At 35.4% G+C, this 13,564-nt stretch overlaps 1 protein-coding gene across 1 annotated transcript in view; it reads left to right on the top strand.

The window, feature by feature from the left end:
- The first annotated feature begins 11,385 nt into the window (after positions 1-11,385).
- Positions 11,386-13,564, top strand: part of dmac2 (distal membrane arm assembly component 2) — a 7,400-nt gene continuing 5,221 nt past the window's right edge. Inside the window, exons 1-2 of the mRNA XM_083526138.1 lie at positions 11,386-11,410; positions 11,674-11,852. Of these exons, the coding sequence (XP_083382264.1) occupies positions 11,674-11,852 (179 nt within the window). The 5' untranslated portion in view covers positions 11,386-11,410. The remainder of the gene's footprint in view (positions 11,411-11,673; positions 11,853-13,564) is intronic.

Genomic DNA, 13,564 nt, shown 5'->3' with positions numbered 1-13,564 from the left:
TGGAGCCACCAGGTAGAAGGAAAAGAGGAAGGCCAAGGAGGAGGTTCATAGATGTGGTGAGGGAAGACATGCAGGTAGTTGGTGTGAAAGAGGCAGATGTAGAGGACAGGGTGGTATGGAGACGGATGATCCGCTGTGGCGACCCCTAATGGGAGCAGCCGAAAGAAGAAGAAGAAGAAGATTAAGAAAGAAATTAGAATAGAAAATTTTAAAGGCAGACTAACAGGTCTTTGAGGGTCAGAATTCTAGCTGATAGACAGGTGTTCAAATAAAAATCATATATTGTGATTTCTGGATTTTAGTTTTTTAGATTATGTCTCTCACAGTGGACATGCACCTACGATGACAATTTCAGACTCCTCCATGATTTCTAAGTGGGAGAAATTGCAAAATAGCAGGGTGTTCAAATACTTATTTTACTCACTGTATAGTATATAGTACAGTCTATAGTGTATATATATTATGTGTCTACTAATATATAGATATACAGATTTACATGGCAGAGGTAGAGCTGTATCTTTTGACTCAATTTAATTCATTTTTATTTGTATATCAATTTTAACAATGGACATTGCCTCAAAGCAGCTTTACAGAGATAAAACGGTAATAAAAGAATGTAAAAGTTTGTTTCTTATAATTGTAAGTTTGACATTAATGGGCAAGCCAGTGACAATTGTGTCAAAGAAAAACTTCCTGAGATGGTGTGAGGAAGAAACCTTGAGAGGAACTAGACTTAAAAGGCAAACACATTCTCATCTGAGTTGCACCAATTGTTCATTCAATGTCCATGTTCATCTTCCTTGAGAAAGAACGTCTGGTTTTATTTATTCCTTTTTTCTTTGTTTGTGAAATTGCCATGCATTAGAAGTCAAAAAGCACTTCAGTAAATTTATGATTTGCTGTCTGTCTGAATCAAAGAGATAAAAGCGGACTGTCTGCAGCATAGTGAATTGCATAGCATCGTATTTTTTCCATTGCATCATATTGCATTGAATCGCATTGTGTTGAATAAAATCGTAATCGGACCTGGCTGCATCATAATAGGCGTAAACCGCATCACACTGCAATGGTAGATGTTTCATATATGTCTTTATTATTTCTTAGCGTTAGCTATGCATCAAAATGTGAATCTTTTCAGCCTCAGATATGGAGATGCACATTCCTACTTATAACTGTCAACCTGACAATTAATTCTGGACAGAGCTCTTAACAATATTCAACACTCAAAACTTTGAAATTTTTTAAATATGTTTTTAAATGTTTATAATATAACTAAAATAAGATCTAGATATTGCACAATCATGCAGAAAAGCACACACTGCCCTGTTTAGCTTTATTTCAGAATTATTATTGTTCCTTATGTTCAAAAATCTAAAGTCTAAAAATGCAACTATTCCTATTTCAAACTTGTTTGCAAAAGAGAGTGAAAAGGCAATTAAGGTGTGGATTGCATACATACAAAATACATATCCACCCCAATGACCTAGGTTTAACCATGCAAATACTGTGAAATTAAAGAAAAAAGAAAAAAGAAAGAGAAGTATATCTCCCATTCTTCAGTGGCTTGAGGATTGTCCTGCTCTACTATTTCACACTACATAGGTTTTAATGTTGTTGTTTTTTTTTATTCATTCCAACTAATCTTTCAAAACTGTCATGAAACAGACAGATGGACGCATGTGCAAGGCAAACAGTCAGCTGATCCACAAACAGACATAAACTAGACAAGAGTTTCTCAGCAAACACTAAAACAGGATAAGGTTGAAACACTAAATCAAGACAGGTAGAGAAGAAAGGTTTGGAAGCCTTACTGACACAATGCTGGACACTCTGCAAAGAAACACTTAGTTAGGCATAGTTGAATACATAAACAGTGCATACATGTTCCTACACCTAGAATTTATTTAATTTATTAAGCTTGTGTAGATGTTTATGCACACTCCTAACCATGCTATGCTATGCTGTGCTAGTGATAGGAAAGTGTAATCACAAGCACACTGATTATATGAGTTCCGTCCCTAGTTCCTGTCTATCAAATTGGTGTAATTAGCTGAAATTTCTGACTGTTTCTTTTCTGACCCAGAACAAAAATTGTCTGGGACAATTCCTTGCTTTTGCATGCAATCATGTCATACATGCATTTATTTTACTCATTCCTTAGTGCACTGCCGTTTCAAATGTGAGAGATTTCACACCATTGCATCCTTTCTGAATGCAAATGAGACACAAGTAGTCAAGCTGATTACTATATATGGCAGATTGTAAATGAGTGTGTCTGTGCAGATGCAGAATGTGTAGGATAAATCAATGTTATTTGCATACAGCTGTGTGTGTGTGTGTGTGTGTGTGTGTGTGTGTGTGTGTGTGTGTGTGTGTGGCATGCACGAGCCTGATGAATGCAAAGTGTCTAGTGCAATTCTGGCAATTTTTGCACACAGTCCTGTGCACGTGGTAATAAATGAGATTCAGATCAGTTGCAATGGTAAAAAGAGTAAAAGCACTGCTGCTGTGGTATTAATTTGCTTGAGTATAAGTTGAAGATAACCTCAAGAACACTAATCAAGTAAGACAAAATAAGATATCTGGTTAAATGTAACAAAATACAATCTGACAAAGACATTTTTAAGCAATCGTGTTGACTAAACAAGTGCTGAAGTGAACACTGCCTCGATTATCAACATATAAAGCAAGGTAGTGTACGTTTGCTAGATAATTATTCAAATGCTGCCAAGGGTTGAAGTAGTAGAATGTTTACCTACAGTAGCTACCTCAGTAACATTCATACATGTTTCAAGCTAGCAAAAGCCAAAATGTCCTCAAGGTTAATTCAAAGCTTTTATACTGTACAACATAAAATGATCTAGCTAGCTAGTCTATCTCACTTAGCTAGCTAATCCTAGCTATTAAAGGGGGACGTGATTGCCCAGTGGTTTAGACGTTGGGCTACTGATCAGAATGTTGTTCATGTATTAATCTGCCTGTTTTGGACCCCTAAGCAAGGCCTTTAACCCTCAATAGACCAATTATAGAAATGTGATCATTGTAAGTGGCTCTGGATAAGGGCATTTTTCTGCTGGTTGGATGTTGAGCTCAGATCGTTATCACACTGTTTCCTTTTAAAACATAAAAAATAAAGATTAATTTGGCCAGGCAAGACATTGATGCTAAACATTTGGTGCCTGAAGTGTAACATTTTGGCAGGAAACGTCTTTATTCTAAATGGAGCCTGAAAATCAATTATTTAAATCTCACACTGAAATTTCCACCCAGTAGTTAATTACTCGCATGACTATCAGTCTTTTATTTTTATTTTTTTTTGGTCACCTGGTTTGGTTTCAAATTTACTATGGTGTCCATTTGATCTCTGTACCATTGTAATTGTTGAGAGTTTAAAAAAGTTTGCCCATCTTTAGGCTGTAAATGTGGAACCATCCCCAGCTGCAGAGTGGTGTCCAATTAAAGAGAGAGAGAGAAAGAGAGAGAGAGAGAGAGAGAGAGAGAGAGAGAGAGAGAGAGAGAGAGAGAGAGAGAGAGAGAATATGAGCATATGCTTAAATGTTACACAAATTTTGAACTTTGCTTCCAAAAAAACAAAAGAAAAGGTCTTTAAATGGATTTCATCAACACATTGATGGACATGACTGGATGCTTTTAGATGAATATAATTTTGAAATAAGACAAATTATATAATGGCATTGGCTGTATATAAATATGTATTCATCCTTTACTTTTTCTACTTTTAAACATCTACATGCACGGTGTAAGAATGGTATTTAGCATATTTTCAAGCCTCACTCTGAAATCAATTCTTGGCTAACTTCCACTGGCATGGAACTGTTTTTTTAATGAAACCTTATACACCTTAAATAAAACATGAAAGTAAAATATAATATACAATTTACTGTAACATTTAACAGCAACATTAGGCAAAACTAACAATGTATTATTTAGTATATAAAATAGGATGGAATTCTGTATAGAATAAGTAAATGATAGTGGATTTATGCATACAGAAAGCCTTTATTTAATATGCATGGTCTCTCCTATAACTAAAACACTACACTAAATTTTGGAAACATTTCCGTGTTCCATAGTAAAACTTTTCCATAAAAATGCAACTGTAAAAAAAAAAAAAGATACTTGTAGCCTGCATTTATTAAATGATACTGGCAATGACTGAATATTGTAAATATGTTCCATATGTTTTTTCTTTATAAAATGCATATCCATATGTTCTATGTTATATAAATTGTACTGTATATTTAATTCATTTAAAACACTTGGGATGCAAAGAAAGAATGACAGTCAAGCCCATACTCTTTCAAAATGAAAAAAACAAAAAACAACAACAACAACAATTAGCTAAATACAACTAATATATGTCATATATATTTTTTCTTTATGATCTGCCCCAGCATTTTGCATTTCTTTATTTTCAGAGGGACTTTGTTCTCGTTTTCTGGAGGTCACGCACACTTACTTGGGTATGAGTCAGAAAATTTATTGTACTTTGCACACAGATGGTACTTGTACCCTGGAGGATTTTGATGATTACAACTGCGATTATATTATCCATTTAGTTCTTTTTCCTGCTTTGTCTCTGGTCATTTTGTTCTGCTGCCAAGAACTCTAATTAAAATAGTTTTAGTTAAATAATCATAGATAAAAAAGACAGTCTAAAAATCTAAAGACATATGCAAAAGGATTTCTGTCCAAATCCTTTGGTTACTGTTAACTTTATTTTTGATTGCTGCTACTGCTGAATTGCACAAATTCTGTTTACATCTTTCTGTTTACACTGCACCTTATTCTGTTACGACAGGTTTTACTGGCGGAGCTATTTCCATTTTTATTTTTATATTTTGTTTATTGTGTATTGTCCTGCACTGTCCTGTGTTGTCTTGCACTGTCTTGTGTTGTCTTTTGCACTGTTTGCACCAGCTGCACACATGCACTTTATGTGGCGAGGATCTTAGTTCTCGGCCCTGTGTTTTTCTGTTCTGTACTGTTTGTTTTATGTTGTTCTATGTAGCACCTGGGTTCAGGAGGAACGTTGTTTCATTTCACTGTGTACTGCATCAGCTATATATGGTTGAAATGACAATAAAAGCTTCTTGACTCTTGACTCTTGACTTGAAAAGTTCCATTGTCAAAGTTATCAATTCAGCAGGCCTACAGGCCTTTAAGAAAATACAGGTCACATGTGAATGTAATAGTAATGTATTTATGTGTGACATTTTTTGGTGATCTCTTCCCCTATACCTGTGCTACGGATGGCAAAATCTGGGCAAGTATTGGACTTTGTGAAATATTTCTAAATTTTGTCTCCCGTAAAAAATAGAACGAATGGCAACATGTATTAATAGAAAAAGAAAACGGGCTTGGCTGCTTTTAAGTGGCTCTTACTGGCTCTTACATTCAGCTCACATTCTGAAGCATATAAAAAAAGACAAAAAAATAAAGAAAGAACAACTTATTACTACAAACCATCCAAAAAAAAGCAACAGGTTATTTACATTCCATGTTAATTGCCTATTCCACTTTAAACCACATTCCCACCTGCTTCAATTTTCAACTCTATACCAAACCAGACATAAAACATTCTTCTACATTTTCAATTACATTTTATTTGTATAGCATTTCAAGCAATGAACAATTCCCAAAGCAGTAATAGATTACGAATCAGCACTCAATAAGTAACTATGTTTTTTTGCTAATAAGATGAGCCAGTGGCAACCATGGTGTGGGAAAACCTATGCTATTAGGAGGCAACTTCGAGAGGAACCAGACTTAAAATGGAACCCACCACTATCTGGGTGACCCTATCTGGGTCCATTTCTTCATTATAGTTTCATCACTGATGAGGTCATCAACTGTTCACTGATGGACACTCGAATGCAAAACAGGTTAATTTTAGTTGCAGCCCTTGTAGCAGTTTATAATAGTTTATACTGTTTACATTGATTACAGTCCAGATCTTTCTTTATGGTTCTTGAGTTTAACCTTGTTGAGGTTATCATCTGTTCACTGATGGAAACAAACTGTAGTCCTAAGCCATTGTAGCAAACAGTTCATTGTAATTACAGTTCAAATACTTTTTTGTGGTTCTTGAGTTTATTTCATCCACTATAATCTTAAGTATCTCTTAAAATTAATAACATTTGCAATGAAAAAAATGCCATGTGTAAATATTGTAATTCACATTTTGAATGTACATTTTGTCAATTGCATTTTCTATTTCCTTATCTACAGATTACCTTAAATAGCTGTCTAAGAAGTATTAAATCTATGAGATAAAATAAGCTAACAATTCATTTCTACTTGAAAAACATTTAGAATTCCCAGAAACCTTCATCTATCTAGCCAGATCAACAGTTAGTGGTAACTAGCAGTTTAGATTTTCTTAAAAATCTTTTACATATAAATACATATAAATACATTTTTATTAGATTTTTTTTTGTTAAACACATTAACTAGCATTTATCTCTTAATCTTGTCATTATTTTTCTTAAACTAGTCATATCCTCTTTACAGGTTCATACTTTTGGAAGTATTTCCACTCCAGTCGGATGCTTTTTCATGTCCTTCAAATCAAGTAAGGAACACAGACACATCAACTGATTGTTTTAAGAATGCTTGATCTATCATTGTTTTATTTTTGTTAGTTTTCAGTCCTAATTGGATTAAAAAAGAGAACTAATTTTTAGTTCACTTCAGGTGTTTCTGTCTGCACTGCATAAGCACCTTGACCTATTGCCTGTTCATTTGCACCTCTACAAAGGTCACAGAAATGATGATGTGCTACAAATGGGTAGTACAGTGCTTTTTAATAAAGTAAGGAACCCTGAAAAGATGACTTTAACTATCAAAGCAACCAGACCATAAAGCGTAGTGATAAGAATGCTTGATATCTACATTTCCTGTCAGAAGTTTGGAAACACTTAGTATTTGATAGTTTATGGTATTTTAGAAACACATGCATCTTCCTGTTTGTATGCATCATGGTAATGCAACAAAATAAAGATTTACTTACTGAACCAATATACACATATATATACTGTATGTACAGATGGTAAACTTTATTTTTTTTCCTACAAAATCCTCCATTTGCATGAATTAAAGTTTTATATACTCCTAGCATCCAGACAGTTGGTTTCTCCAAACTTTCAGCTGAAATAATTTCCATGGCTCCATTTTTTTTTTTATTTAATTTCCATTGTAAAAGTTGTTCTTTGCTAGTTGAATATTTCCTTTTGACCTTGTGATCCAGTTCATCCCAGAGCAGTTCAATGGGATTCGGGTGTGGTGACTGGGCAGGCCACTCCAGCTGACGGTTTGCTCTCTAAATAACTCTAACAGAGTCTGGACATATGCTTTTGGTTATGTTGTATAGTGAAATTCCAATTAGCCACAGTCAAGGTGGACTTGCATAGTGTTGAAGTATGGAATGGTAGCCATGTTGGTTCAGTATTTCTTTTTATGTTCTCTTCTCCAACCTTCCCTGCTATAAAACAACCCAAACCATAGAGCTTCCACCTCCATGTTTGACTGTGGGTATGAGGCAGTCTGGAAAATCCTTTCCCTTATACTGCATCTTGTATAAGTCTTTCTGTTATAGACAAAAATGTCATATTTGAACTTATCTGTCAACGAGACTTTCATCCAGTCATTCACTGTGTTTTTGTTCTTTACCTAGTTTGTTGCTTATAACAAAAGCAGCATGCATGTGTCTCAAAAAACATAAAAGCATAGTAAATACTTTGACAATAATTAATATATACTGGATAAAGTGTATACATACTTATTAATGAGTACCTCATAAAGATACAATACTCGTAATGTTATTTTATTGGGATATATTTAGTTTTATATAAAAATAAAGAGTTGGCTTCCAATGTATGTTAAACACTTACCCCAACTGATCTTGAAGGTTTCACTGGATATTTAAGGATTTCTATTTTCCAAAAAAGCATTCTCTCTCCCTTTTTAAATATAGAAAAATATTTATAGGTTTCTTTAAAAAAAACTTTAAGGGTTCACAGAAGGAGACAATAAAAATTAAGGCTTCTCAATTGACTTAAAAAAAATATTGTTTTAGATTATTTACAAAATATCTTGTAACTGAAATATTGGCATATAAAGTTGGGCTCTCCAGTCATTCAAGTCATTTATTTCTGGTTATTCAGCCTTTTAACACATTTTGTGCACATAGTCTTTTTTTTATCATATGCAAATACAATACTACATTAAAAAGTTCAGAGTGGTGTAAAGTCGTGACAGTGGTGTGGGAAAACTCATGAGATGATAAATCACGAGTTAAAATGGTTAAATGTTCACTGATGGATGCCTAAGCCATTGTAGCAGTTTATATGTATAGTCCAGATCTATCTTCATGTTTCTTAAGTTTGAAATTGTTGAAATTAATAGCTCTTCACTGATAGACACATGAATGCAAGAATGTTTGTGGCAACTGTAATCCAATGCCAATGTAGCAAACATCCTTCACACTACCCCCATGTATCTCCTAGAAATGAGCAACAGTGCAAAGACAATGGAAATAAATACTATGTGGAAGTATTTTCATTTATGTTTTACATTAAATTTATTTTAACAACATTTTCCATTTCCCTAACTACAAATGAGTTTATTTAAATAGCTGTCTGAGGAGTATGTGAAATCTATGGGAGCTAATAAAACATTACAACAACCGTTTTTTTTGTTAAATATAAAACTATATATCTGATTATTGCAATAACCTTGTGACTAATGTCACAAAACAAGATAGATAGCTAGCTAGATAGCTAGCTAGATAGCTAGATAGATAGATAGATAGATAGATAGATAGATAGATAGATAGATAGATAGATAGATAGATAGATAGATAGATAGATAGATAGATAGATAGTTTTATTATCTTGATAATTCAATTTGTGTTTTATTTTTTATAAAACATAAACGCCATGTATGCTGAAATGTTGGGTCTTTATTTTGCTAAAACCGAATGCCAGCCTTTATCCACAGCGAGTCAGCACAATCTGTGTTTCCTGCACTGTGGTGTTTTTAGAAAATTAATCATCACCATATGTCCAATCATTTTTAATGTTGTTTATATTGTTAGACCATGTTGAAGAAGAACAAAACAGCTAAATTACCTATCTGACTCATACACACACACACACACACACACACACACACACACACACACACACACACACACACACACACACAAACTATACCAAATTCATAATTCCAGCCCACAGTCTATCCACTATGCTGAGGACTTTTGTTTTTGTTTATTTCATCACTTCATGTGAACAGTGACAGGTGGCTTTCCTTCTGCCTGACATACAGTATAACACACTGCTCTCATTGAAGACACACCCAGCACACACATGAGTAATAATCCAACTGGGACAAAATATGCCCTCTTATAATGATATTTTTATATTATAAGAACTCAATAGGTTAATGGAGCCTTATAGTGGCATTAGCCATAGCATTAAAACCACTGCAGGGTGAAATGAACTGCATTGATTATCTCATTACATTGGTGGCTTGTCCAGGGGTGGGATATACACTACTAAGCTGCAAGCAAAAAGTTCTTGAGGTTGATGTGTTGGAAACAGGAAAAATGGGAAAGCCTAAGTGTCTAAATGACAGATCTTTGTTTAGAGCATCTCTAAAACAGCAGTAAAAGTAAAAGTATTTTTATTTGTGGAGACTTTTACTTTAACTTCACTACATTTGAAAGTCATATATTGTACTTTTTACTCAACTACATTTTGCAAAATCAGTCGTTCTTTTTTTATTTATGAGTGAAAAAACCTTAAGCCACCAATCAGAGTTGAGCATGTGCTCTGTTTTAAATTTGTTTTAATTGCAGCTTGGTGTATCTACTTACCAACATACAGTTCAGCATTAGTTCAACAGCAAGCAGAACATTTTGAGAGGAACAAATGGTGGAAGAAACTTTTGACTTTAACTTGCCACAACATAATAAATCAGTGTTTTACTAATTAATATAATTGTATTAATAGATTGGAGTGCTAAGAGTAACAGAGTCTTTTCACATAAACTAAGTTGATTAAGCAAAAGTCTTGTGACAAAAATGATTATAGGAAAATTATGGCCATAATAAATCAGAGTACATTGGATACTTAAGTACATTTAAAGGCTAATACTTTTGTACTTTTACTCACATGATAGTTTAAAGAGTGCACATTTAATGTCACTGGAGTAATATTTTATCTAGTGCATCTCTACTTTAACTCAAGTACATGTGTACTTCATCCACCACTGTACTTACTAAAGGTGGCCTAAGGAAGTATGACTGTAAACTGGTAAAAGGTTAATGGCCACCCATGGCTTATTGATGCATGTGAGGCGTGAAGGTTAGAAACTTATGAATAAAAAAGTGTCATATACACATTGCATTACAGTTTGCTGAATCTGTGGCTGCAATAGCAAATACATTGGCTTTTTTTTTTTTTTTTTTGCACAATGATTTCAATGAGAGAGATGTCAGGAGCTTGCCAGCTTTTAATAAGATCTTTTAGAACAACTAATAAAGACAGATGGATTCTCCACCTAAGTACTGAGTTGAATAGTATTGGATATGGACATTTTTCATGAGAACTAGATGGCTTTCATTTGGACTCTATATGATGTCAAGTCAAGTCACGTTTATTTCTATAGCGCTTTTCGAAAAGGACATTGTCTCAAAGCAGCTTTACAGAAGAGTTAAGGTGAGCGATGTGTATTTATCCCTGATTAGCAAGCCATGGCGACTGTGGCAAGGAAAAACTCCCTTAGATGTTATGAGGAAGAAACCTTGAGAGGAACCAGACTCAAAATGGGAACCCATCCTCATTTGGGTGACATCAAGAGTGCGATTATAGTCTTTAAAACAATACAGAACACTCAAGATTGAAAGCTAACATAACCACTGGAAGGTAAGATTATGAGTAATGTGCTTTCTACAGTCTTATCATAGATCCTCATAGATCCAACACCAGCTTCTCCATGCTAGAGCTTTTAAACACTCAAAGAGGTCCAATGTCTAAACTCTACATGAGGTGGAATCCAACTGGCGCTGGTACGTCTCTAGGTGGTCCAGGATGTTTGCTGGCTCGGAGTTCATGTCAGCTTGTGTTTTAACTGCTTGTATCTATCAAGAAATTGTTTTCTTCTTGTATATACCTGGACACATCACTACCTAAATTTAAATCTGTAATCTATTTTATGTTTGCGCCATCTGCTGTTTTTTTTCTCATTCACATTCAGGAGGAAAAACAAAGCGGTTTGTCCCTGTGTGCTCGCCGTAGCAGTAGATTTTCAAGATGGCGACATCTATGCTGGTGAGTTAAACCTTGATTCAGACTTGTTTCCCTAGGTTACATGTCCTGTTAGTGTATTTTTGTTTACTTAGTAGAGTTTGAACATTACTGGCAATCTAAGCCAACAATTTTCTTGAGTAACTGATTAACAATTAATTGAATATAACATCGCCTGTCCAGGAGTTGATAAAAAAATTTAAATAAATACATACATATACATGTACATTATAGTTTGAGAGAAACACACATAATTTCTTTTCCTAAATGTTGCATGGGAATAAAATATGTATTTTCCGAGCCTTCAGTTCTTTCTTCTTTTCCCCTTCATTATTTTCAGATGAGGAGGTATTGTGCACTGGAGCCATGTCTCACTGTGGCTAGAAGACACTATGCTTCCAAGCCTCCATCTGTGTTCAACAAGTTCCTCCTGCAGTTTAACCAGCGCTTTCTTGAGGTGGAATATCTCATCAGACTGGGCAACTGGTTCAAAACTCGGGACGTGAGGCGTAAAAATGTGTAAGTGAAACTTATTGTGTACGAATAAAAATAAAAAAGTGTCAATATTTTGTGTTTATTATCTTTTACCGCCTTCACCCTCCTGGGGATGGAATTCAGCAGAACTGCACAGGTTGTTGCTGGGATCCTCTTTTACTCCTCCATAATGACATCACTGAGCATGTTAGACACACGCCGCTTCTCCACCTTATGCTTGAGGATGCACCACAGGTGCTTAATAGGGTTCAGGTCTGGAGAAATACTTGTCCACTCCGTCACATTCACTTTCAGCAAGGCAGTTGTCGTCTTGGTAGTTTGTTATTATTTTGGAAAACTGCCGTTCGGCCCTGTTTCTAAGGGGGGGGCATCATGTTCTGCTTCAGATGTTACAGTACATGATAAAATCCATGTTTCCCTCAATAAACCACAGCTCCTCAGTACCAGCAGCACTCATGCAGCCCCAGACCATGATGCTACCACCACCATGCTTGACTGTAGGCAAGACAATTTTCAAAGTTTATCTTTGTCTCAGATGGTCTCATCAGACCACAGGACATGTTTCCAGTAATTCATGCTATTGGACTGATTGTCTTCAGCAAACTGTTTGCAGGCTTCCTTGTAAGCCAGCTTTAGAAGAGGCTTCCACGAACCAACTTATTGCAGTGTGCGTATGGTCTGAGCACTGACAAGTAGACCTTCCGCTTCTGCAAACTCTGAAGCAATGCTGGCATCACGTCTGTTTTTTGAAGCAGCTTCTGCACCTGGCGCACACCACGGGGACTCAACTTCTTTGCTTGACTCTTTCGAGGTCTGTTTCTTGTGGAACTCGGATTTAAAACTTCTGTATGACCCTGGCCACTGTACTGCAGCTCAGTTTCAGGGTGATACTGATCTTATAGCCTCGGTCATCTTTGTGAAGAACAACTAATCTAATTCCCAAATCCTCAGGAGTTTTTGCCATGAGGTGCCATGTTGAACATCCAGTGGTCAGTATGAGAGAATTGTACTCAAGTCAAGTGTGTTGACACACACAAGGAATTTGGTTCCAGCCGTTAGTGACTCTCAAGAGTACAGACATAAATAACACAACACATTTAGCTTGGATTATACAAGACAATATAGACAGTAGGAGTATTAAATAGGGATACAGAGTATATGACATATCAGTAATGTACATAGTGTCAGAGTGCATGGTAGTGCAAATAACAGTATTGTGTGTCAGGTATAATAGTTAATTTAGAACTTTTTGACAATATATAGCAGCAATAGTGTGTGTAACATATGGATGATGTGAAGATTGACAGTTCTGATAAAGCAGTACTTATAGATATGAAGCTGGGAATATAATTGTGGTGGACTACTGAATTCAGGACTACAGTTTGCTTCTGATCACCATCACTGCACCCCTCAATATCGTTTATCTGCAATAAATGTACATTCGGTGCAACCCAGATGAGGATGGGTTCTCTCTTGAGTCTGGTTCCTCTCAAGGTTTCTTCCTTATGCCATCTTGGGAAGTTTTTTCTCGCCAGTCGCCACAGTCGCCACCGCTCATCAGGGACAAACTTACACTTATAAAGAACATATTAATTTTTATCACCACATTATCTGTGTAAAGCTGCTTTGAGGCAATGTTCATTGTTAAAAGCACTATACAAATAACAATGAATTGAAATGGTGAGTTGTTAATGAGGTTGATTGCCTTGGGAAAGAAGATGTTCCTGTGTCTGGCA

Source organism: Silurus aristotelis (assembly GCF_946808225.1).
Source record: "Silurus aristotelis genome assembly, chromosome: 22".
Classification (NCBI taxonomy): Eukaryota; Metazoa; Chordata; class Actinopteri; order Siluriformes; family Siluridae; genus Silurus; species Silurus aristotelis.
This window is presented reverse-complemented; position numbering and strand designations above follow the sequence as displayed.